At 52.1% G+C, this 24,190-nt stretch overlaps 1 protein-coding gene across 5 annotated transcripts in view; it reads left to right on the forward strand.

Moving 5' to 3' along the window:
- Positions 1-24,190, forward strand: part of LOC128902745 (CBP80/20-dependent translation initiation factor-like) — a 156,093-nt gene that overhangs the window by 109,542 nt on the left and 22,361 nt on the right. For 4 of the 5 annotated variants that reach the window (XM_054186229.1, XM_054186231.1, XM_054186233.1 and 1 more), the window contains 2 exons: positions 939-1,380; positions 3,157-3,486. In XM_054186229.1, coding sequence (XP_054042204.1) covers positions 939-1,380; positions 3,157-3,486 — 772 coding nt within the window. The remainder of the gene's footprint in view (positions 1-938; positions 1,381-3,156; positions 3,487-24,190) is intronic. The other variant, XM_054186230.1, reaches the window with a different exon arrangement.

Below are 24,190 nucleotides of genomic sequence, written 5' to 3' on the forward strand. Positions count from 1 at the left end.
CCTAGGGCAGGGGGGTTGGAACTAGATGGTCTTTAAGGTCCTTTCCAACCCAAACCATTCTATGATTTCTTCCATTCAACCATTGTTTTTTGGGGACCTGCCATCTCAGCTACCGGTTACAGCCGGCACACAGGGGCTTGCTCACCCCTTGAGAGCTGCTGTAGTCTCTCAAGCAAACCATTTGCGGGCAATTCCTCCTCTTTATGCCTGTTGAATTTCCATGTTATCCCCTTGGAGCCGTATTCACCTAGCCTCCTATCCAGAGTTAGTGGTCCTGGCTCTCCACGCTGCCAGAGCCGCGGGTGGTCCTCAGCTTGTTCATCCATGTGCACGTCCTCTTCCAGCTTAGCAATGATGAAGGACGTGCATAAAGAAAGCATTTGGTCTGGCCACCTTTTTTACTTGGTAGTTTGCTTTTTAGCTTTTTTTGCTCTCTTAGAAATTCCTGATACGCTTAAAATGATGTACTGCGAACCAATGGGGTGTTGGTACAGCAGAGGTGGTAAGCAAAGGGGAGCAAGGAATGCTGCAGGCCAGGGGTATTGGAAGCTCCTTAGATCTTCAAAGAAAATATCTCCTGATATTTCTTGCCTGCCTGAGTTCCCGCTGCTGAGCTGGGACTCACCAGGTCTTCCCTGGTTTAATGTGGAAGCAACACAGAAAACACAGAGAGCTGGGAGAGATTTTCCTCCAAAGACAAGTTGTCTAACTGTTCGTGAAAATTTGCTGCTGAAATATGCCTGTTATCGAAAGAGGTTGAGAGGCGTGAGTTGGTACTAGGTTGTGTTAGACGCCAAGAAATTGGCTCCCCTTTTGTGCTAGGGAGACCCCCAGAGCCCACCCACCAAGGGCCAGGCTGTTTGGTGGGATAGAAGATGTGTTGACCAAACAGGACCACGCGGGAAAGGGTGTACTAACGACTTCCTTTGACTTTCCAGGAGACAGCAGAGACTTCCCGGTGGGAACAAGCCTCAACAGCACGCAGATCATCAGCAAGGTGGCACCAAACACAACAGGGACCACCAGAAACTCTACCAAGGAGGCCAGGCCCCTCACTCCTCAGGCAGGACGGGCCACCACGGCTACAGCCAGAACCGGAGATGGCACCACAACCAGAAACACTCGCCCAACGACAAAGAAACGCACAGAAACGCCAAAGAGACTGAGAATTTGAAAATCGAGGACACCTCGGTCTGCACGGTGCATATTCCTGCGGAGACGCACCGAGGCCCGGAGGCTGTGGAGAAGCAGTCTCAGCAGTACATCCAGGAGTCGGAGACCAAGCGGAAAGACAGTATTCACGAGCGCATTGGGGAAAGACCCAAGATCAATTTGCTTCAGTCTTCCAAAGACAGGCTGCGGAGGAGACTAAAAGAAAAGGTATTATTTCTTAGGGAAACGTTGAGTTTCCCTTTTTCCAAGAGTCTGGCTGTTGGCCATTCTCCATACAAAGGGGAGGGTGGGCTCAAGGGACCTTTCCATGAGTGCACCCAACTTATCTTAATCTCTCAGCGTCAACACTTCTCTTGAAGTGTCTTTGTGCTTCTTCAGGGGGCCATTTATTGACACAATGCTTCTTGGTTGAGGTTGCTACCAGCTGGAGTTCTCCAAGAAGGACTGGGAACTCTCCCCCCACCCACGCAAAGACCCCTGGGGAAGGCTGGTGCACGCGTGAGCTGCAACGCGGGTGCACCTTCCCCAGCAGCTCATCGCAACTGACTGCCTCCTGCTCTGCAGAGCTCATGTGCTTTGCAAGGAGGCCTAAAAAAGGCAGTTTGTCTCCACAAAAGGCAGTTTGTCTCCACAGTTACAGAGCTTTGCCTTTTGAGTGCTGAGTAGTTGGAGTCAGCTACTTAAAAGCCGATATCCATTTATCTCAGCAATGAATTGAAACGCCCTTATCTTTCCCCCTTCCTTCCAACAACCCAACAATAACAAAACTATTGCATGCAAGTGACGGAGGAGAAATCCTTTTTGGAAACAATATTCAGCCTCAGATTTGTGAGGAATTCAGAGATGATATCTGCATTTGCCCCCTGTGAAACTCCGATTCTTTCTCTCGAGATTCTTTTGTCAGACTGGAAAATGCGCCCCTGGGGGTATGTCCAACGAGGTTTCCAAAATACGTAGCAAAAATAACCTGAACATATACAATTCCATGGGAGTGCGTGTTGGAAATGTATACCTTTGAGTGCATGTGCATTTACTATTTATGTACGTGGCATGAGGGGGAGGAAGAGATTTTGTTAGTTATTTTTATGTTCTTTAAAGCAATGGGAGTAGAGCAGAGACTTTCAGAGTATTCATTTTAATGCCTGCCCTGCGAATTTATAACTTTCTAAGAAACGCAGCACATAAGCACCCACTCTTGGGTGGGTGTAGTCAACACAACTGGTCCTCCCGATGGGAGTTTTGGACAGCATCCAACTGCTAGTTGGGGCCGGGGTTGGCCAAAAAATTTTGCCCCAGGTTCGTGTTGTCTGGCACATTTTGTATTCAACTAGAAGAAGGGAAGGGAGCAGACTGTAACGAGCAGGATGCACGCCTTCCGCTGGGGAAAAGGGACAAATGCCTCATTAAATGTTGAACAGAAGCGATAAATTCGACGGTAGCGGCACGAAGTGAGAAGTGTAACAGTCCAGAGATGGAAAAGTTAAGATCTTGTTTTTCTAATGCCGGGAGGATGTGACATCTTTGATCTCAGTTTAGAAGGTGAAATGTATCTTTTTAAAAAGTAGGTATTTTTGTAGGACGGTTCTCTGAGCATTTTGCAAACATCAGCGCGCTTTCGAAATAGAGGCAAAAATATATCCATTATCACCATGTTGCAGACACCTCCAGAAACCTGTCCGAGATGCCGAAGGCAGTCGGGAGTGGTCTGACCTTGGCCTCCTGGCTCAGGAGCGTGGAGCCCATCTTCTCCTTGAGCCAAGGGGGAGGACTCTGGGATTAAGTGCTGTGGGAAACGGAGAAAGAGAACATTTATGGGGCAAGACTCATTCACTTGTGGTTTTCAGTGCTGAGATGACACCGTTGTACCTTTAAACGATGCTTTGCTTTTTCTATGTCTGTTTATATGTCTCCCCAATCCCCTTCCCCCTTTGCTGTTTGCGGAAGGACAAGGGCTGATATATCTGTTTTTTCCTTGTGTAACAGATGCCTTGTCTTTCCCTTTTCACGGACCAGGACGAAGTCACGGTGGAAACCACCAATCCTGAAAAGAACAAAATGGACAAATTAATTGAAATCCTCAACAGTATGAGGAACAACAGCAGTGATGTTGACTCCAAACTCACCACCTTTATGGAGGAAGCCCAGAATTCTACCAACTCTGAGGAAATGCTAGGGGAGATAGTCAAGACCATCTACCAGAAAGCGGTGACAGACCGCAGCTTTGCTTCCACGGCAGCCAAGCTCTGTGACAAAATGGCCCTTTTCATGGTGGAAGGAACCAAATTCCGGAGTCTGCTCCTCAACATGTTGCAGGTAATGAGATAAAATTAATTGGGTAGATACCTGCAGCTTCACCCTGCCTGATCTTACCACGCATTTGGACAGGAGCTGAGCTGTTACCAAATTCATTTTGAAGGCAGTTGATGAGAGGACAACAGAAGCGTACCTGCTATTTTGTCTGTGCACATCTTTAGTGGTTACCATAGAAAACGTGGCACTGAGGGCGTTGTCAAGCTGCTCTTCATTCCTGTTTCTTGAGCTGTACGTGGAATTACCATCTCTCACACGAGGGCCCGTCTGTGAAATGGGTGGGTGACTTGCGGCAGCATCCTCATGGCATGAAGAGAAGTGAACGTGGAGGGTCTTACGGTGGAGGGTCTTACGGTGGAGGGTCTTTGCTGCTCTTTTCGGCTGAAGTCCATCTCAGCACCTGACGTTATCAAGTTAAGTCATGGTCCCTGACTGGGCTGTTGGTTGCATCACCTGGTTTCTGATTGCAACCCAGACTTAAATAATTTGTGTCTTTGCTAATTATTCTGGGTGACGACAGGATGACCATGAGGCAGCAATGTGCCCTTGTGGCCAAGAAGGCCAGTGGCATCCTGGGCTGCATCAGGAAGAGTGTGGCAAGCAGATGGAGGGAGGTCATCCTCCCCCTCTACTCTGCCTTGATGAGGCCACATCTGGAGTACTGTGTCCAGTTCTGGGCTCCCCGGTTCAAGAAGGACAGGGAACTGCTGGAGAGGGGACAGCAAAGGGCTACCAAGATGATGAGGGGACTGGAACACCTCTCTTATGAAGAAAGGCTGAGGGATCTGGGTCTTTTTAGTCTGTAAAAAAGACGACTGAGGGGGGATCTTATCAACACTTATAAATACTTAAAGGGGGGGTGTCAGGAGGATGGGGCCAGGCTTTTCTCAGTGGTGCCCGGGGACAGGACAAGAGTTAATGGGCACAAACTTGAGCATAAGAAGTTCCTTCTAAACCTGAGAAGGAACTTCTTTCCTTTGAGGGTGGCAGAGCCCTGGAAGAGGCTGCCCAGAGAGGCGGTGGAGTCTCCGTCTCTGGAGACATTCCAAACCCGCCTGGACGCGTTCCTGTGCCACCTGCTCTGGGTGACCCTGCTCTGGCAGGGGGTTGGACTAAATGATCTCCAGAGGTCCCTTCCAACCCCTGCCAGTCTGTGATTCTGAGTTTATTGGTACACGTAGCACTGGTTGATTGTTCTACTCCAAAACCATCAGCGAAAGCAAAGTTTGAGGGGAGAAAAAAGCAGTGGCTCTGATACCTGGTCCGTGATAACGGGAAACAGGACTGTCCTCAACTGCCCATGGTCTGCTGGGGGTAGCGTGTTTTACCGTAGTGCCACCATCAAAAGAGGGGTTGCTTTCTGGGGAGGGTGTCACACGGACCTCCGTCTTTCTGCCTCTCTGGAGACAGGCCACATGGGGCTGAAACCATGGATTTCCGTCCTTAATTTAATACGCGTTTCCATTTGGCTGTTCCTTCACGCACACGTGTCATCTGTGGCATGGACAAAGCTCTCCTTTCACTTCTCTGTTCTCTGAACGTATTTGGTGCCCAGCGTCACTCCAATTTTTGACACATCTTCTTGCCCTTCTACTCTTGTTGGAGATCATCCCTTGGACGCTGTGCCTGGCTGCCTGTACCTTGCGCGGGCTGAGTTGGCTTTTGGGCAAGACAGCAAGCAGGGAAATAAAAAGCAAAATAAAAATAACGAAAATCAATATTTAACGTAACCTAAGATAATTCTGCAAAGTCGCTGGTCCGGTTTTGCTCCTGTCATTGCTCTGGGCGCGTATCAAACCCAGCATCTCTCCCTGGGCCCGCTTCTTCTCCGCTTTCCCCTACAAAGCCCTTGGGTGGCAGACGCATCTGCCCATTGCGTGTACCAGGCGGTGATTTTTTTCCAATCGATTTCTTTCCAAAGCGAGTATAAAAGCGGGAGGAGACAAATTGCGGTCGGCACCGGTCCCAGATTTGGCAGCAAGGGGCTGGAGGGGGCTCTAAACCCTCCGCGCATCCCGCTCTTCCCGTGCCAGGTCCTTCTTGTGTCTTTCCCCGTTTGGCTGAGCAAGGCTAAGAAATCCAAAGTAAAGTCCAGGAGCGATGGCCGGGGAACAGCCGGGTGTTACCCAAAAATTGAGGATGATGACGTCCTTCTGGGTTAGGAAGGACTCTTCCAACTTGCTTTCTTCTCTTCCCCCAGCATTTCCACCCCTACCAACAGACCCAGTAGACTGATTTATACTGGAGCGTCACGGGCAATAACAACTGGCTTCGTATTCACCTCTTCGTAGCCCGAATGTAGGATAAATAATATATCTCCTATCTCCAAAGAGTCCCAAAGTGCTTTCCAGGAGCATGTAGCCAGTCTCGGCGTGACTGGAGCACGATGCCCGTCGTGGAAAGCTGGGAAGAAATGAAATGCAAAGACTGAGCAGGGGGTGCGGGTGACTGAGTTCACGGGCTGGAGCACGGAAAAATGCGTCGAAGGGATTTGCTCAGCCCCAAACTGCACATCTATTAAAATTGTCTCGATGGGGCAAAAGGCGACAGATCTCTACAGGTCAAAAGCAAAGTGCTACGTGAAATTCAATAATTTAACATTTCCTTTCTGATAGTGAAGGACTTTGACTTTCTCCGAGCATAGTTTCTTTTTCCGACCAAAATAATCAGATGCATTCACCACAGATTCCTGCAATCCTTTGGTCAAGCCCTAAATTGGGAATATTTGTGATACATTTGGGCTTGATACCCCTGACTGGAGACAGACCCGGGTATGAAGCACAAAAACCTCATTGGAGTTGCCTTGGTGGGAAATAAGGGGGGGTTGATGGTATTTCTACATGATGCGTTATCAATAGCAGTATGGTATATTGGATAATATATGGATTTTATGGAGTAATACGGATCTATCTTGATGTATTAATACATCGATATGATAGATTGATACACGGTTGATGATACAGTGTTGATAATATCAATATATCGATATATATAGTTGACAATGTAACATTACCCAGCTCCAGTCCTAGCCCATCAAATATTTTCCATCAGCCGTTTCTAGATAATTTACCATTAATTAAAAAAAAAAAAAAAAAAAAGAAACTTTAATGAAACGCTTGCTCCAGAGCTGGATTTATGTCTCTCTGGCACCTTTCAGACTAATCCGATCCTCGGATGTAAGGAGCTCGGCTTGCCGAGCACCGGCGAGCTGGGGAATTATTCTGCCGGGGTGTGATAAATCGGGATCAACGCGATCCCCCCCCTGTGCTGCTGGCGCCTAGGGCTGGACCGCTCGCCCCCCCATCTGCTCCCAGCAGATGCTCCTGTTTTGTAGGAGCTTGTTTGTCCCTTTCTCTTGGGACCGCGATGGCAACGGCTCAGCCCCACCGGAGGATCTCATAAATTAATGCGTTAACCCGTTGAGCGACCCTGCCAGCATCCCGGTACCTACAGATGGCATCCCTATATCCAGCAAGGATTTTTCCCACCGAACGGGCAACAAACTGTCTTTTTAACCTGGTTCCTCTTGTGTTTTCAGCTGTTGACAAGGTGCTCGCGGCTCGGGGGCTGCCCATGTTGACAGCTTATCTCAGGGGACTTGTTTTGATCCCAAAACAGATGCCAGCGCCGCGGCACGGGAACGCCATCGCGTCACCCCCCTCCCTGCTGAGAGCTCCTCTAGAGAGCGTCCCCCCGGCCGGCGTTACACCATTTCAGGCCCTAAGGGGATCTGTCAGGGAAAATTCTGATTTGAATTTATCCCTCGCTCCGTGTCGTCGTCCCAAATCTGGGCTGAGCCTGGAATTTAAGTGCTGCAAACCTTTCGGGATGCTGAAGGGAGATGCGGAAAGGGGAGTCTTGGGGGTGGCCGGCTGGTCGAGCTCGGGGAGATGCTGCCACATGGGGGTTCAGCACTGGCGGGGGGTGGCGGGGGGGGCGTTAATTGCCTTTGATTTTCCACTCATTGAGTTTGGTGCAAGGAGCAATTTTGGGCTGCTCAAGCCTTTGGGATGGAGCTGGCCAAATTGGTCCCAGGGAGCTTGGGAGGATGGAGGTATGCGAGAACATCCTGGTGAACACATATATAGTTTCTTCGTCGCTCTAGAAATTCCTTCTTAATTAATAAATTGAAAGTAAGTCTCCTGCGAGAGGTTTTTGCTTGTCATAGTTTTCACTCACCGGCGTGGCCAGGCTGCAGTGCTTTTTTTTTTTTTTTTTTTCCCCGGTGTGGGGGGATATTAAGCAATGTGCAGCGAACCCTTCACATGTAACATAAGTTGGAGTATTCCTCCGTCGAAATGGCCGTGCTCTTTATAGCCGAGCCGTGTCTGCATCCGAGCTATGCAGAGCCAAGTGTATTATTAGAGTGGACATCACTGGGGCTGTAATTGTACACTGCTCCCCTTAGCAACGGCGGCCAACAGCACATCAAACAGAAGGCTGATACCTTCTTTTAATAAAAAAAAAAAAAAAAAAAAAAAAAAAAAAGCCACGCCACCACGAAATGCACATCTCCACACAGAGCCCGCCGCCGCAGGGGGCGCGCCGGCGGGCGCCCAGCCAGCGCCTGCTGCGTCCCTGTGGTTGGAAACGCCTTGGTGCCGGTGGAGAAGGGCCATTTCTGTTGCATGCCCTGTTGGATACCCTACGGCATACCCTACGGCGTGCCCTAGTGCGCACCCTATTGGATACCCTGTTGGATACCCTACGGCATACCTTAATGCATACCCTGTTGGATACCCTGTTGGATACCCTACGGCATGCGCCAGTGCATACCCTATTGGATACCCTGTTGGGTACCCTGTTGGATACCCTGTGGCATACCTTAATGCATACCCTGTTGGATACCCTATGGCATACCTTAATGCGTACCCTGTTGGATACCCTGTTGGATACCCTACGGCATGCGCTAGTGCATACCCTATTAGATACCCTATTGGATACCCTGTTGGATACCCTATGGCATACCTTAATGCATACCCTATCGGATACCCTACGGCATGCGCCAGTGCATACCCTATTGGATACCCTGTTGGATATCCCGTTGGATACTCTATGGCATACCCTAATGCATACCCTGAGCTATACCAAATTGCATACGCTAATGCATACCCTGTCGCGTACCCGGTTGCAGACCCTATGGCACACCCTAATGCATACTCTATCGCGTACCCTATTGCATACTTTAATGTATACCCTAACGCACACCCTAATGCGTACCCTATTGCATTCCCTCTTGCATACCCTATTGCATTCCCTCTTGCATACCCTATGGGATACCCTAATGCATACCCTAATGTGTACCCTATGGTATTGCATACCGTGTTGCATGCCCTAATGCATATCCTATTGCATTCCTTATTGCATACCCTATGGTATACCCTATTGCATACCCTAACGCGTACCCTCTTGCATACCCTAACGCGTACCCTGTTGCATTTCCTAATGCATACCCTATTGCATTCCCTACTGCATACCCTGATGCGTACCGTATGGTATACCCTATCTCATACCCTAATCCATACCCTATTGCATCTCCTATTACGTACGCTCTGGTATACCCTAATGCACACCCTACTGCATACCCTAATGCATACCCTATTGTGTTTCCTATCGCACACCCTATGGCACACCCTAATTCATACCCTAATGTGTACCTTATGGTATACCCTATTGTATACCCTAATGCATACCCTAATGCATACCCTGTTGCACACCCTAATGCATATTCTGTTCTATATCCTATTGCACACCCTAATCCATACCCTAACGCACATCCTAATGCATACTCTGTTGCATACCCTATCGCACACCCTATCGCATGCCCCATGGCATACCCTATCGCATACCCTATCGCGTACCCACGCGGCGTTTCTGCATCATCTTCGTTTAATCTCTTGATGCCCCGGGAACGGCCCTTCCTTGGTTCGGTGCTGTTCTTTGCTCTGGTTGTAGAATCTTGGAGTCAAATCCCAGGGTTTTTTGGCAGGGGCCGCGCTTGGCTTTTGGTGGACTCGGCTGGGTTTGAGATGGTTGGCGCGACCGCTTCTGGAGGGACTCAACCAGGAAGGTGGCCAAAACTCTGTCGTTGTCAGCCCAGGCAGAGGATGGAAGAGGAAAATTTAGGTTGAATCCCTTCCTGGGATGTAGATGTTGTGGCATTAGGTACTGGACAATTGATTGATTCCCCTCGGTAAGTCAGGATGCAAAGAGAAGTGCTTACCATGTTTCTGCATCGTAGGAGTTCTGAGGATCAAGACGCTGAGGGTGGTAATGAGAGTGGATTCTGCGGGAATTTAGACATGGAAGATAACACATGGTGAAGGCTGAAAGACAGATTTTTTCCCCTCCTTAACATGATTAAGGTCTGGGTCTTCGGTGAGGAACGGTTTGCGGTTTGACAGAGGTGGAGGCAGGAGGAGCTGAGCATGGCTGGAGAGCATCGGACCTCTACGCCATATCCAGCATTGACTGCAAAACCCATCGTCCCTCTTACCGTGTCTATTTTTAATTGAAGTTAATTGCAGATGGTCCATTCGTGCACAGAAAACACAGTGGTACCGCTTGTTTTGGAAAAGACATTCCCAAGAGACATGAGAGAGGTTGCTTCACTGAAAGATAGGTAGCGTTTAAGGAGGGGGAAAAAAAGGTCCCGAGGTCCCTGGAGCAAACCCCAAGGCCAGAAATATATGTGTATCGAGTGCTGCAGCGATGAGGGTTTGCGCGCTCAGCTCCATGGAGGAGCGCTGCATCCATCTCTCTGGTCTGTGCACGAGCCCAATGTTGCTGCCTTTGGTTTCTCTTCCAGAAGAGTTTGATGAGCTCTTCCCAAGGTGAGGTGGTGATTCAATGGGGAAAGCCTCCTTAGCGTGGGGGATGAAGGACATCTCCATGGTGAACCTCAGAGTTGAGGTGTCCATGGGCTCTGCCAGCCCCACAGGAGCCCAGCACAGGCGGAGAAACAGCAAAATGGTGCTGCCCTTGTGTAAACATCTTCATTTGGGGGTTTGCAGAGCTTGGAACCCTTTTTTGTTACATTTCTGCGCTGATGTTCATAGAATCATAGAATGGTTTGGGTTGGAAGGGACCTTAAAGACACATCCAGTTCCAACCCCCCTGCCCTGGGCAGGGACACCTCCCACCAGCCCAGGTTGCTCCAAACCCCATCCAGCCTGGCCTTGAACACCTCCAGGGATGGGGCAGCCACAGCTTCTCTGGGCAACCTGGGCCAGGGGCTCACCACCCTCAGAGTGAAAAATTTCTTCCTCAGATCTAATCCAAATCTCCCCTCTTCCAGTTTAAAACCATTCCCCCTCATCCCATGGCCCCCCTCCCTGCTCCAGAGTCCCTCCCCAGCTTTCCTGGAGCCCCTTGAGGGACTGGAAGGGGCTGGAAGGTCTCCGCGGAGCCTTCTCTTCTCCAGGCTGAACCCCCCCAGCTCTCTCAGCCTGTCCTCCCAGCAGAGGGGCTCCAGCCCTCCCAGCATCTCCGGGGCCTCCTCTGGCCCCGCTCCAACAGCTCCGTGTCCTTCTTGTGCTGAGGACTCCAGCGCTGGACACCGTACTCCGTGTTGACAGCAGTGTCCTCGTTTTCTAAACCGTTGTGGGACTCGCCGGTGAAAGCTGCCTGCGAAATGCAGCTTTGTGGATGGGATTTATTTTCCGTACACCCAGGGAATTCAAAGGCAATTCTAAATCCATACACACATGCATATATATGGTGTGTATATGTGGGCTTGGAGCGGGTTGGCTCCGAGGAGTATCCCCAGCTGCCTGCATCCTCCTGCTCTCAAGCGCGGAGAAAAGAAGGAGTGGGACGGAGACGGGTTCCTTCTCGTTTGCCCGCAGTTGTCCCTAGGAAGACGCCTTGTAATTCCGTAACAGAATATTCATTATTTCATTTTTATTCTTATTATTATTTATTTTTTTATTGGTGTCGCGATTTTAGTTTTCTATTTTCTTATTTATTCCGTTTAATAATTCTCCATTTTTCCTATTACGTTACCTTTTTTTTTTTTTTTTTGACGCTTTGGCGTAGTCATCCGGGGCCGAACAGAACCCGGCGCAAGCGTCGGCAGCGGGCAGGAGAGGGAGCCAGGGGAGCGGGCTGGCACCCTGCCCCGCGCCGGGCAGGTGAAGGGCAGAACCGGGCATCAATTAGAGCTGGCCCCTTCGTTAACCCGCGAGTTTGGCCAAGCCATCGCCGCCGGCCCGTAGTAATAACGCTCGCTGGGCTTCACCGTCGGGGTTACGGGAGCCGCTGGCAGACAGGTCCCACGCGGTTCTGTGAGTTATTGGAGAGCCCCGGATTAAACAGCGACCTCCGTGCTTTAAACTCGCCGTTTTTCCCAAGCGGAGCCGTAGTTGTAAGAACCGTCCGGCTCCTTCGCTGCTTTTCCATGATGCGGCAACGTGGCGAGGGAGAGCCGGGCATCGCCTCCTCGGAGGCCGGTGGTGAGATGAAGGGGGGGAGGGGGGGGTTTAATGGAGCGCCAAAAGAGGTTTAACCCAAGATCTGGGGGTTTTAATGGAAAAAGAAAAGGCAAAAAGTTTCCCACCGATAGGAAGGAGGGGATGGGGTCAGGAGCTGGTGCCCCGTAAGCACAAGGAGCCCTCTGAGCTGGGAGGAGCTGAGCCGGACCCCAAATTAAATCAGCTGTGGGGTTACACCGCACATCATTCCTCAGCCGAGCCCGGGGGTGGCTTTCGGGGCTCGCAGCCCCTCGAGGAGCTGAGGTGCAGCTGGAAGTGGCCACAGGGCCATCGACGTAGCAGTGGGCATCACAGGGGATGCCAAGGGCTTGTCCCCGCTGTCCTGCAGGTAGCCGGGACCACCCCCGAGGCAGCCGCGCTCACAGCTCTGCGCAGAGGAGGTGTTTAGTTTTCAGTAGAGGAGCATCACGGAGTTGAGATTGATGGGAAGCAGGAATAAATTGGAAAAAAAAAAAAAAAAAAAAAAAGCCTTCAGAGTTTTAAAGAATGGCATATTTGACTTGAATTCAATGTGCCAGTAAGATTTTATATTGCAATGCTCAGATGCGTCGTGAAAAAAATAGCCGTCGCCTTTACTCTGTAAATAAGTTGCGCGTGGTTTCTCCTGGCTCTTTTTCACCCCGGAGGCTCCTATGGTGGGGACCAGCCCCTGGTCCAGCGCGCGGCGTGACCTCAGGGATGGCGCTTGGTGTGCCATCATCTCCGCTGGCCGGTGGACGCCCTATCCGGGCATCTTCCAGTGGTGGTGGGACTCAGCGGAGGTTCCTCTTGGTCCCACAAGCTGGTGGTGAGGAATGACCGGAGCATCCCTGGCTGAGCTGCTGCCTGTTTCTGCTGCCTGCTAAAAGCACAACCGAGTTCAGACCTGGCCGGGGGGGGGGTTTGTGTGGTGGGACCCGTGCACACCCGTTGCGTGAGCTGCAGCGGGGAGGCAACGCGCAGGCAGAGGCTCCGCCGGGCTCTAGGTGGAGACTGCAGACTGTGCAGCCTGCCTGCGGCCTGCCTGCAGCCTGCCTGCAGCTCTGGGCCGGATCCAACCGTTGCTTGGTGGGTGAGGATGCTCGGGGGCCACGCAGGGTCCCCCTGGGGCTTTGGTAGGAGAGGTAGCAAAAAAAAAAAAAAAAAAAGCCTCAAAATCCATTTATCCATTGACTGAGAGGGGAGGAAATGCCAGAGGACCCCCCCCTCCACCCGCTGAGCTGGAGGCAGGGGGGGCGCTTCAGTGCTGAGATCCTCTCCGAACTGGCCGGACAGGCATCAGCTCTGGCTCTCCGTTTTCTCCTGAAAGGCTCAAATGCAACCCCAGGATGCAGGAACACGTTCCTGCCAGCCCAGGGACTCAGCCGGCCTACGGCCCCCTCCTGCCAGACCATCTGCTCCTGCCTGCTCCGGCATAAATCCGTCTCAAGCTGCTTGCCGCCGTCCCGAGGTGGGGATTTCGGGATGCTGCGGGGGTTGGAAGATCCCTGCTGCCGGTGCCCACGGCCACCCTGCCGTCCCCAGCCCTGCCCTTAGCTGGTTCCCTTCGCCGGGGAACAGGATTTTTGGAAGCTCATGGGGACGCTGTGATGCATCGCCCTGCCTGGGACCCATCCTGCAAACCCCTGTGTCCCCCGGTCCCTTTGCTCAGGGATGAAGCATCCTACTGGCAGAGGAGCGCTGCGGCGCCAGGGACGTCACCTCCCGAGCCAAGGCCAGAGCAGACGCAGGTGCCAGCGTCAGCTGGGGTTTGGCTAGAAGGACGTTGGGGAGGGCAGCACCTCTTTCTCTTTCCTGGGAATGGAGGAAAATAGGATAAGCTTGTGCTTTGCCCATCCCTGGCATCGCTCGGCCGCGGGCACACGGGATACGGGGGCTGCTGTTGTGCTCACCAGCAGGAAATCTCTGATTTTTTAAGGATTTCTAGCTGAGCCGCGAGAATTTGTACCAAATTCGGTTTCCAACCGTGTGGCCTTGATTGACACGCTCAAGCCCAACCTGCCCCGAGCAGATTTTGGCCGGTCTTTAGAGTTGGCCTGCCGCGGGTGGCACCCTGAAAGGACAGTCCCGTGGGATCTGCAGCGTGGGTGTCGCAGCGTGGGCACCCTCAGCATCCCCCCCCAGCCGGGATTAGGCTTAGTTTTTTCGCTGCTGGGTATTTTGGTGTGTACCCACCCGTCAAAATCAGGATTTGGAGGATCAATGCTGCCGTGGAGTATCATTGGGCACCGCCGCATCTTTTCCTGCTCCTGCCATCGAAACAAGCAAATGCAAAACCATGGTGTGAAAGTGGCTTTGGTGGGACGAGTCCCAGGAGCGAAGGAGCCAGAGGATACGCGGGGTGGCGGGGGGGGGGGCGGGGGCGAGGAATGAGACGCGTGAGAATTGTTTCGGGTCCTTGTCAGGCTGATCCCGGTGCGAAACACAGTATCCGAGTCCTGAGGACAAGGACCAAACGATGCGTGGCCGGATGATGCCACCCCATCGTGACACGTCCTCTGGTCTCCTCAACGGTGCTGCCACCCATGGGGTCCCCCCCATGCTCTCCCGCCTTTGCCGAGCATCCGAAACCAACGCTTCCTTTTCCCCTCCCAGTGATAAATTCCTCCACTTTTCTTTCTTTATTTTTTTTTCTTATTACTATGGCTCTACGTATTATTTTTTTGAATAAAGAGGGGCTAGGAGAAGCATCTCTAGCGATGCTGGGAACCGAAACCCAGCGGTATCGCCTCCAGTCCAGAAGCAGCAGGAACCGAAAGCGAAGATAGTGAGAGCAAAACGTGCGCCGGCGAAGGATATGGTGTCAGGCTGGAAAAACAAAACCTTTCCATTTCGGCTTCGTTAATAAGAGTAAGGTGTGTTTTCTTGCATCTCTTTAATATTCCGGCCCATGCCATCCGGCGGTCTTACACGGTGATGCTCGCAGTCAGCCGCTCCGCCAACGGGCTGCAAAATAGGCCGTGGAAACCATGAGCATCCCTTTAGAGATAGAAAGTTTGGAGGGATCGAGGGGTTTTGCAGGTTAATGTTGTTTTCTGCAGCTCTTTTCTGTAATTTCAGCTTTTCCAGGGTGGACGGGCAGCTTCGGAGGCATTGCGGGGTGTGTAGGGCGTGCTCCATACCTCCATGCTTCAGGGGATGAGCAGAACAGATCAATGCGTCTTTTACGTCCGTTTTAAAAAAAAAAATAAATAGCCAAATAGAACATTTGCTATAGCAGAAGCTCCCTGGCTTCATAGCATTTGTAAATATTAGCCCCTGAGAAAGATTTTCTGAGCTCTTTTGTTTAAAGAGCATTTTTTAGCAGGCTGGTACTTCACCTCCAAGTCCCGTCTTTCAGCGATGGCTTGTCCTTCATCCCGGGGAGCCCAGAGCTGCGTTTCCAGCAGGGAGCTCCGGTACCCGATGCCCATCGGATGCTTGGCCATGGCGGGGCAGGGGCGGGGGTGGGGGGGAGAGTGGGGGTGAAAAGCAGGCGGAGGAGATAAGAGGGTTGTCAGGCCCTTTGCTTTCCAGCATGTTTGCTCAGCGACGTCGAGTGCTGGGCCAGAGCCACCACCTCCCTGCAGACTAAACAGTTGCAATGTTTTCTCCCATGACCGAAAGAATTTAGAAAAGGGTCCCGGTATGAAACTTTACACGAACTCTGGGTGCCACGAATATCTCTGGCTGCGAGTCTGTTAACCCTTCCGATTGCCTCCTCGCCCCTGCGGTTCAGTCGCCGGGCAGATGAAGGGAAAACCCATCCCACAAGGAATCTGGCCCGTTGCCCGCGGGACCCCCCGCGCTCTCCCACCCGCCGCGTTTTCGCGCGTCCGTCTTTCTTTTTCTTTGCTTTCTTTTCAAGGAGAAAGCCAAGATCTCTGGCCATAATGGAGCCCTGGAGTTCTCTGTTCAGGAAAGACGTGGACCTGTTGGAGCGGGTCCAGAGGAAGCTACAAAAATTATCAGGGAGATGGAACACCTCTCCTTTGGGGACAGGCTGGAAGAGTTGAGGTTGTTCAGCCTGGAGAAGAGAAGGCTCCGGGGAGACCTTCGAGCCCCTTCCAGTCCTTAAAGGGGGCTTAGAAGAAAGATGGGGACAGACATTTTAGTAGGGCCGGTTGGGACAAGACAAGGGGTGGTGGCTTTAAACTAAAAGAGGGAAGATTCAGACTGGATATAAGGAAGAAATTCTTTATGATGAGGGTGGTGAGACACTGGCCCAGGTTGCCCAGAGAGGTGGTGGAGGCCCCATCCCTGGAGACATTCAAGGCCAGGCTTGATGAGGCTCTGAGCAACCTGATCTAGTTGAAGATGTCCCCGCTTATGGCAGGGGGGTTGGACTAGATGGCCTTGAAAGGTCCCTTCCACCCCAAACCATTCGATTCTATAATGCCCTGGGCCTTTTGGACCTGTTTGTAGCCATCTGTGTGCCTTGAGGTCCATCCAAAGGTTGTCCGCTTCCCTGTGCCACCCAGCTCAGGACCTTCCACTTCAGGGGCAGGTTTTGGGGATGGAGGAGGCCACCAGCTCTTCATTCATCCATAGGTCCTGGCCGCAGAGAAGCAGAGGCCAAGCTTCGGTGTCTTGCACGCCGCAGCCAGCTCAGCGGAGCGATGGTCCCACCCCATGCTGAAGAACCACCAAGCACGGACTCGCTTCTAGAAAGGGCTTAGCATCCCGCAGGAAAAGCATCCTGCTGCCAGCTCCCAGGCACCCAGGAAAATCCCTCCTAGGGCCGAGCCCGAGGAGCACCCGTGCAGAAAAGCTCCCGACGGCAAACGGGATTAGCTGCCTGCTTTTTTTTTTTTCCCCTGCCTGCTCTCATTCATCCGTGGTCAGGCTGGTGCAGCTTTGGTTCAAATGCAAGCGGAATTTCTCCAGCCACGGCGCCTGGATGAAGCAGCACCCGCCTCCACGGCCGCTTTTCCTCCTCTTACATCCCTGTTTGCAAACTTGGCCCGTCTCCACAGACCCCTCGGCACCTCCGCCTTTATAAAGAGGACGCGTGGCATGTGCGGGGCTTAAAATAAAAAAGCAGAGCCCACTGGCAAAAGCCAGCTGGTCCCTGCCGCGTCCTCCGGGGTGCAAGGCTGGGCATCTCCGCCTGCGGCATTTGCAAGCAGGATCTATCCGTCAGCCTCCATGGAGGTCTTGGTCATCGCCCCAAGTTGGCCTTGGCCGTGGGATGGGCATTGTTTCAGGCACAAAAGTGGCCTCTGAGCAGATGCTGGGGATGGCGTTGGGGCTCGGACCTTGTCTTGATGCGGGGAAGGGCTTCGAAACTGTCCATCAAACCATTCCCACCTGTATAAAACAGCCCCTCTACGCATTTTTGGAGGATTTCTTCAAAGCAGCGTGGTTTTACACTGAGCTCATGCTTCAGGGAACGTGGCCTGTGGGCTAGGACATTTATATTCATATATTTTTCCATGCAGTGGGGGTGCCAGAGCCGCTGCGGATGCTGGGATGGGCAGGCATCCGCTGGGTTTGATCCCCTCCCTTCCCACCGCCTCCACGGAGCAGGGAGGGGATCGCTGGCCCGGGGACGGGATGCTCTTGGGGACATGGATGCTTTGTCCCCGTCTCAGGCATGGCTGCCCAGGAAAGGACTCACACGGTGTTTCCCAGCGTCCAAAGGTAACCCGAGGTTTTCCCACGCACGCTCGCAAAGGCAAAGGACGCGTCGCTGCCACAGGGTTCCCGCAGCACCCACCGGGACGTAAACGAATATAACGAGGATCTTCTGCAACACACCGGAGGAGCCAGCCTGCCGAGCGGGAGCTGCCTCCTCCGGGCATTACAGCCATGGGGTGTCTGCGGAGTTGGGTCAAACTGGGTCGAACTGGGTCCCAGTTGCTCTGACGACAACCCAGCGAGAAAATTAATTTGTATTTCTTCACGGTCCCTTGTCTCCCTGCCAGTCCCTCTCCACGGGACTGAGAGGTTGGCTTCTGGCTCTCCAAAGGCTCATTATTTCCCGGTGTCCGTGTGTCCTGCTGTGGGTCCGTGTCCCTCTGCTCGCTGTAAGATGTAGCTGGGGGCAGGCGATGGCATTCGGCTGCGCGATTGTGTCCGGGTTCATGGGATAACGGGGGCTTTAAAGTGGTGATAAACTGCTGTTATCCAGCTGAGCTGACGCCCTGGCCCCTGTTTGGGAATCCAGGACGGTGCTAGATAGGAAGGGTGGCAATAAAAATTAAGTAAGGAGGAAGACAGCTCTGTCACCTGGGTGCTGCTGGAGGAGGTGCTGGCAGACATCCTCTGGCGGAGCAACCAGAGCTCCCAGAGCATCCCACACTCTTTTCCAGAGAATTTCTGCTCCGTGCGTTGTCCTGCTTGGATATAGTCCTGCGATAACACGGTATAAGCCTTGGTAACTCGGTGGAGATGCGAATGTGTTCTGGTGGAAATGAGAGCCGTAAGCTCTGCTGACCTGTGGGACACGGTGTCTTCCCAGGATGTGGCCACGTCTCATTTCTGACGTTTCCCCTCCGCGAGAGAAAAGGAGAAGGAGATAACAGGAGACCAAGGGATTTCCTTTCCTCTTCTCCTTACTCTGCTTTCTCTGCACTCAGAGGGTCATTAAAGAAGATTTTTACACCAGGACGGAATGGTGTTTGCAGACCATGCTACTTCACCCTCCTGGTCATCTCAGAGCTTCCACTGAGACAGTGTTCCAAGATCTCTAGCAACTGCTAGGTGAAGAGCATCGCTTTTCTGTTTGCACATCCATCATTACGTTCCCACCTGGCTGCTTTAAACCTCAACTAAATCAATAATTAACTGCTTGAGCCTCTGCAGCCTCCGAGGACCTCAGAGACATCGCTGGCTCGAGCCATGAGACGCCCACGTTGGGTGGGTAATTGCTCTTGATCCCAGATTTGCAGCCAGACGGAGAGGTCACGGTGAGACCGGGGGGCAGGAGGTTCAAATGACCACCCGCTTGGTCACCTCGGGGCGTTTGGAGACATGGGAAGTACCCACAGCTCCTGTTGGCTCTGGTTATCAGCAGCCTCAGTTACCCAAACCTGAGGAATTTAAAATTCATGGATGTTCCTTCTCCTGGGAGTTTGCTTAGCATCTCCTTCAGAAAAACCAGGAGTTTTCTGACCTTACTTTCCCCTTCCTGCCCAAATCCTTTTGAGAGGAATAAGCACGATTCGTGTCTGTCCGGTGGCTGCAGGATCTTTGGTGAGTTGTTCTTGTAGAATTAGTGGCATTTAATGCAAGTCATATATCACCTGGTGGTCGACTGATGGGTGGTAGGGTGCCTACAGGAGGGTGGTCACAGTCCTGGTAACCTGGACCTTCACCTTGCCATGCATTTTGGAGACCTCTGTGATTAGAAACCTCCACAGAGCTGTGGCCATCGTGAAACCAGGTCCACGCTGAAGGCCACCGGTAGGATTTGCTGCGCATCCCAAAGTGACCCCAAGAAGAAGCCGGTGCACCTTCATCTGGTGCAGCTCCAGCTTGGAGGAACCGGCGCGATGAAAGTCTGTGGGAGTGAAATGCCTCATGGCTGGGTGAAGCCGGGACCTTTGTGAGGCTGGGCAGAGGGTGTCATCTGTAATTTAAAAGCTTTATCTGCTTTAAACGTCAATAGCTCCTTTGTTGGGGGAATAATAATTGCCGTGATTTGCATGTCTCAGTCAGACGCCCCAAAGCACTTTGCAGAGGAAGATGAGTAAATCGTTCCCGTTTGCCAGCTGGGAAATGAGGGTGCAGAGGTGATGGAAGCCCACACAGGACTGGAAATAAATCTCAGTCTCCTGAGCTGCTGTTTCCCAGTCCTACGTGGAAGCTGTTGACACAAAGCAGGTTTTCTATCGTTGTCTTACTCTGCTTTGTCTTATTGTCCCTGTGCTGGCAGTAGCATGGGCAGGGATGGTGTGGTGGCATCTCAGTAGGGTTCAGTCCTCGGGGAGTGTCAGCGCGGTGCAGGCAGAGAGGCTGGGAGCGTCGCTGTGGGTGAGAAGAACCCATGGAAGAGCTGATAGTCCCACCTCGTGGCCCGCCATCTCCAGTGGTTTAGTACAGCAAAGGGACTTGTGTAGTGGTGTCCATGTGGAGTGAGATGTTCCCGATGAAGCTGTGGGTGGTAGCTCTGCTTCGAGGTGCTCAGTGAGACCCCGACCATCCATGGGCAGAGGTGTTTGATCACTCCCTGGTTTCTCCACCACCTCCTGAGCTTCTTCTGAATGCCGGTGCTCTAAACTACTCATCTCCCTGGGTTATACTCCCCAGAAAGCAAAGCTGTGCTCCAGAGCCTTCTCCAAGCCGGGACCTAAACGCAAGTATTATTTAAATTATAAACAGGGAATAACGCAGCAATGCGTTAAGCGTGCAAAACGTCATTTATCGGAGCCCTTTTGTAGGAGGGTTTGGGGAGGAGGGTGCGCTCCTCCAGGAGAGCGACAAGGGACGGATGCTGCCCCAGCCGCTACCCACCGCCACCCTCCTCCCACCCGTTTTATTTGTCTCAGGCCCTTTCCAAAGAGCCATTTAAGGCTCCAGCCTTTCGTCGCGCGTTGCCAGTGAGATGAAGTATTTAGCGCAGCCTCTCTCGGCGTTTTATAGAGCGCCTAGCACCGATATCTAAGCGTTATATATTTCTCTGTGCGCGGCATTTCTGACTCAGTATTTCCTGCCTCCTTGACGCTGACTGAATAAACAGCAGAGCGGGGGGACGGCAGAGCTGCCGGAGGAAGAGCCCTGCGTTTACAGAGCAACAAGCCCAAATTGTGTCTTTCCCCACCCCGTGCCCCCCGGTCAGAAGGTGGCGATGCTTAAATTAACCCTTCTTTTTATCCCGCGCTAAACTTTTGCCCTCTAACTTGCTGCTGACAGAGTCAGCCCATGAGCCGGTGGGCCCGGATCCGGGGAAAAGTTATTTGGGACTCATCTTAAAAAAAAAAGCGTGGCGAACTCCCAAGGGATGAATTTTCGGCTGCAGCTGTCTGGGCTGGAGCGAGGGCTTAGATCCGATGGCAAAATGCTACTTCTCGTCCCGCTTGACTCTGCTGCCCACCAAAAATGGTAGAGGATGGATTTTCCTCCTCTCCCATGGAGCGGCCAGTCCTTTTGGCTCTTCTAGCTTGGTCATGGTCTTGAAGAGGTCTCATGTTTGGGCCAAGAACAGGTAGCGTTGCATGAGCTGCTTCTACACTGACACGAGGAGTGGGCTTTCACTTGGGTGCAAGAGGGAAGAGCCCCAAGATAAAGGTGTTTTCCATTTCCATTGCTGGCAGGAGCTTCAGCCAAGCTTAGAAAGGGTCCAACGGGGGAAGTCAGAAGGTGGGCTGAGCCGTGGCCCATCTCTGTCACGCATGAACACAGGCCACCCCTGACGTACCCATCACGTGTGGTGAGGCCCAACACGATGAACGTGGTTGCCCTACAGGTTTATGCCCCAAACTTGTCCTGTAAGAGACCTCTTTAGAGGTCCCCTCGGCATCCCTCCACTTGCCACATGGTTTTCCAATGAACTCTTCTCCCAAACCAGGCAGAGAAGAGAGGTCAACCCTCCTACCTGGTATAAATACATTTTATTTTAAACTATGGGCACTGAAGGAAGGTCATCCAGTAAAGGTGCCCAGATTATCTGCAGGCCAGGGCACCCCCGAATTAGTAATACAATTTGTGTTTAAAAATACAGCCAAACTGATGAAAGATAATTTGCTTACTGCCCTGACATCACCACCTAAGCATGGGGCAAGCCAATCCACAGGTTATTTTTATATAACTCCGTGAGGCATTTCCAGAGCAAATAAAGTTCACTGGGCAGGGCAGTGACCCGGCCGTCTGGTTTCAGCGTTCTTCAACCTCCTCAAGGCTTCTCATCAGTGGTGTGGAGGTCTGCGGGTCAGGGCACGGCTCCATCAAATGTCCCTCAGGTCCGTGGGACATGAGTTCTCTTCTCTGCTGAGCCGCTCTTCGCTACCAGCCAGCTCTTCACCTCTCTCACTCTGTTGGTCTGGCTCATCCATTTTGGTCGCGCACCCTTTGGGGAAGCAACTGAGTTCTCCATGCCTGGCATGATGGTTGCAGGTCCTGCTGGGAGCATGGCCGACGTGCAGCCGGGTGAATCACACCCGTAACTCTGTTGACCAAATTACCGAGATGACAGCAGCGGTCTCCTCAAACGCGGGAACCCCAAGGGAGGTGGGACGCCTCTGCACGGTTGGCGTTCCTGTTGGCTTGCCCGTCTGTGCGTGCCATGGTTGTGGTCAAACCTACTGTCCGAAGGCCAAATGTTAAGGACAAAGCTCCTTGGGCTACCTTCCTTGTGCCTGCCATGACACTGGTGTAGCACCACCCTGCGGGGCCAAAGCAGATAGGTATCTCAGGATGCTTCAGGAGAGCACGTCCGGCTACCGTGGAGGTTCAGCTCCTGACAAGCCCAACTCTTGCCTGTAGGCAGGCATGGTCCAAAAAATGTAATGCCTACCTCTGGTGAGGTGCTTTTCCTACTTTGTCAAAGGAATCAATGTCACTCCCCCCTTTTGCAGAGTACCTGCAAACAAACCCCTTTTGCGAAATTTGGCCCAACCCGAGGCTGGAAATGGAGCAAAACTATTCCCACTGTGGTATCACGCTCTGGGTGAAAATGTTCACGGTGACCTCTGCACCCATCCCACCTTCCATCCCCTGCTCCCATCCTTCGTGGGGGTCCATCAAAGTCTGCACGAGCTTTTTTGTGACCTGGGGGGGGAGGTTGGGAGAGGACCCCAGTCCCTTTTCTTTTGCTTCTGAAGGGTCTTCTTCAGCTGCAAAGTTGAGGGCAGCGTCTTCATTGATGTCTCTGCTGGGTGGCATCACCCACCGGGTGCCGTAGGATGAAAAAAAGAGGGTGCTGGGTGGTGGCATCCTTCCTTGTCCGGCTCCCATCCCAGGCCTGTTGAGTTTGGTTTGGTGGTTGTTTTATGGAAAGTTTTTATTGGGATGGTTGGTTTGATGTTTTTTTTTACAGAAAATATTTTATTTTTTTTTTTAGAGAAAATGTTGAAGAGTCATTTTTCTCTCTTGCAAGGCTGCGGAGCGGGCGATATGTTTGAAACAGGAACGGGAAGGAGGAGAGTTTCCTGCGGTGGTTTTTACTCTTTCCCAATAATCCGGGACCGCAGAGCCCATGCGGTTATCTCGAGCTGCTAGGAATTTCCCAGCGTGCCCCAGGGATCCTGAAATATGACCTGGTTCCCTGAGCGCATCAGTGTGGACCTTCCCAGGCAGGACAAGGGAGCTTCTGGGGGTTATCCAGCCTGGGAGGGGCAGGATGGCTCGGGTGGGATGCTGCATGAGATGCAGGAGACAGCTCAGTGCTAGGGGATGGAGAGGTCTCGGAGCATCAAGGAAGGGTTCAAAGGGTGGTTTTTGTCCCAGGGTGGAGGTGGCCAGTGGGTGACCTCTGTGGGTGGGTGAAGCTGGAGGTCTCCATCAGTCCAGACGAGGGACACGGGACGCTCTCGCTTGGTTTTTTAATTTCTCAATAGTCGGGAGGTCATTTCTCTTTGACCTTTTTTTTTTTTTTTTTAATTAAAATTCAAGTGAAAACTCCAGAACGACCAATTTGGTAACTCTGGGGTGATAACCTGAGCTGGCAAATAACTTCTCTCCTCCACCACCGCCTTGGGACTGGCTGGAGAATGAAAGGGCAAACCCCGCAAACTCCCCCAGAGAGTCTGCAAAGACCCGACGGGACTTGGCTACAGGTTGCCTTCGGAGTCGCAGACGCAGTTGGGCAATTGCCTTATAGAAATGGGTGTAGAGAGGAATTACTCATCGCTCTTTGGCTAATAAGTGCCTCGGTTATTTTACAAGGCTTTTTCCTGCATATGCAAATAGGTTATTTTTTTTATTTTTTTTTTTTTTCCCCTTTTGTAATGAGACATATAAATAGCTCCTGTCTTGCATCTTCTACGCGTACGGTTGTGTCATGAAAAATTATCGTCGCGCTTTTGCCTGGCTTTCTTTAGCAGCTGCTTGACTTTTACCTTTGTTTCAAAAGAAAAATCTCCCGTGTGTTATCCGGGCCGTGAGGGCGAACTTTGGTGTGGTGGCTTTTATATCTCCCCGGCTTTGCCCAGCGCGGCGGCCGATCGGCGCATTCGCGGCAGCGGAAGCCCTTTCATCTCGGGCGGTGGGAATAAAACCGCGATGAAAAAGATAGAAGAATTTATTTCGTCGCTGGATTTCCAATGTCGTGCGAGCCGCACTGGGGACGCCCGGTGTTGAGAACCAACTTGTCCCGT

This window comes from Rissa tridactyla, chromosome Z, assembly GCF_028500815.1.
Source record: "Rissa tridactyla isolate bRisTri1 chromosome Z, bRisTri1.patW.cur.20221130, whole genome shotgun sequence".
NCBI lineage: Eukaryota > Metazoa > Chordata > Aves > Charadriiformes > Laridae > Rissa > Rissa tridactyla.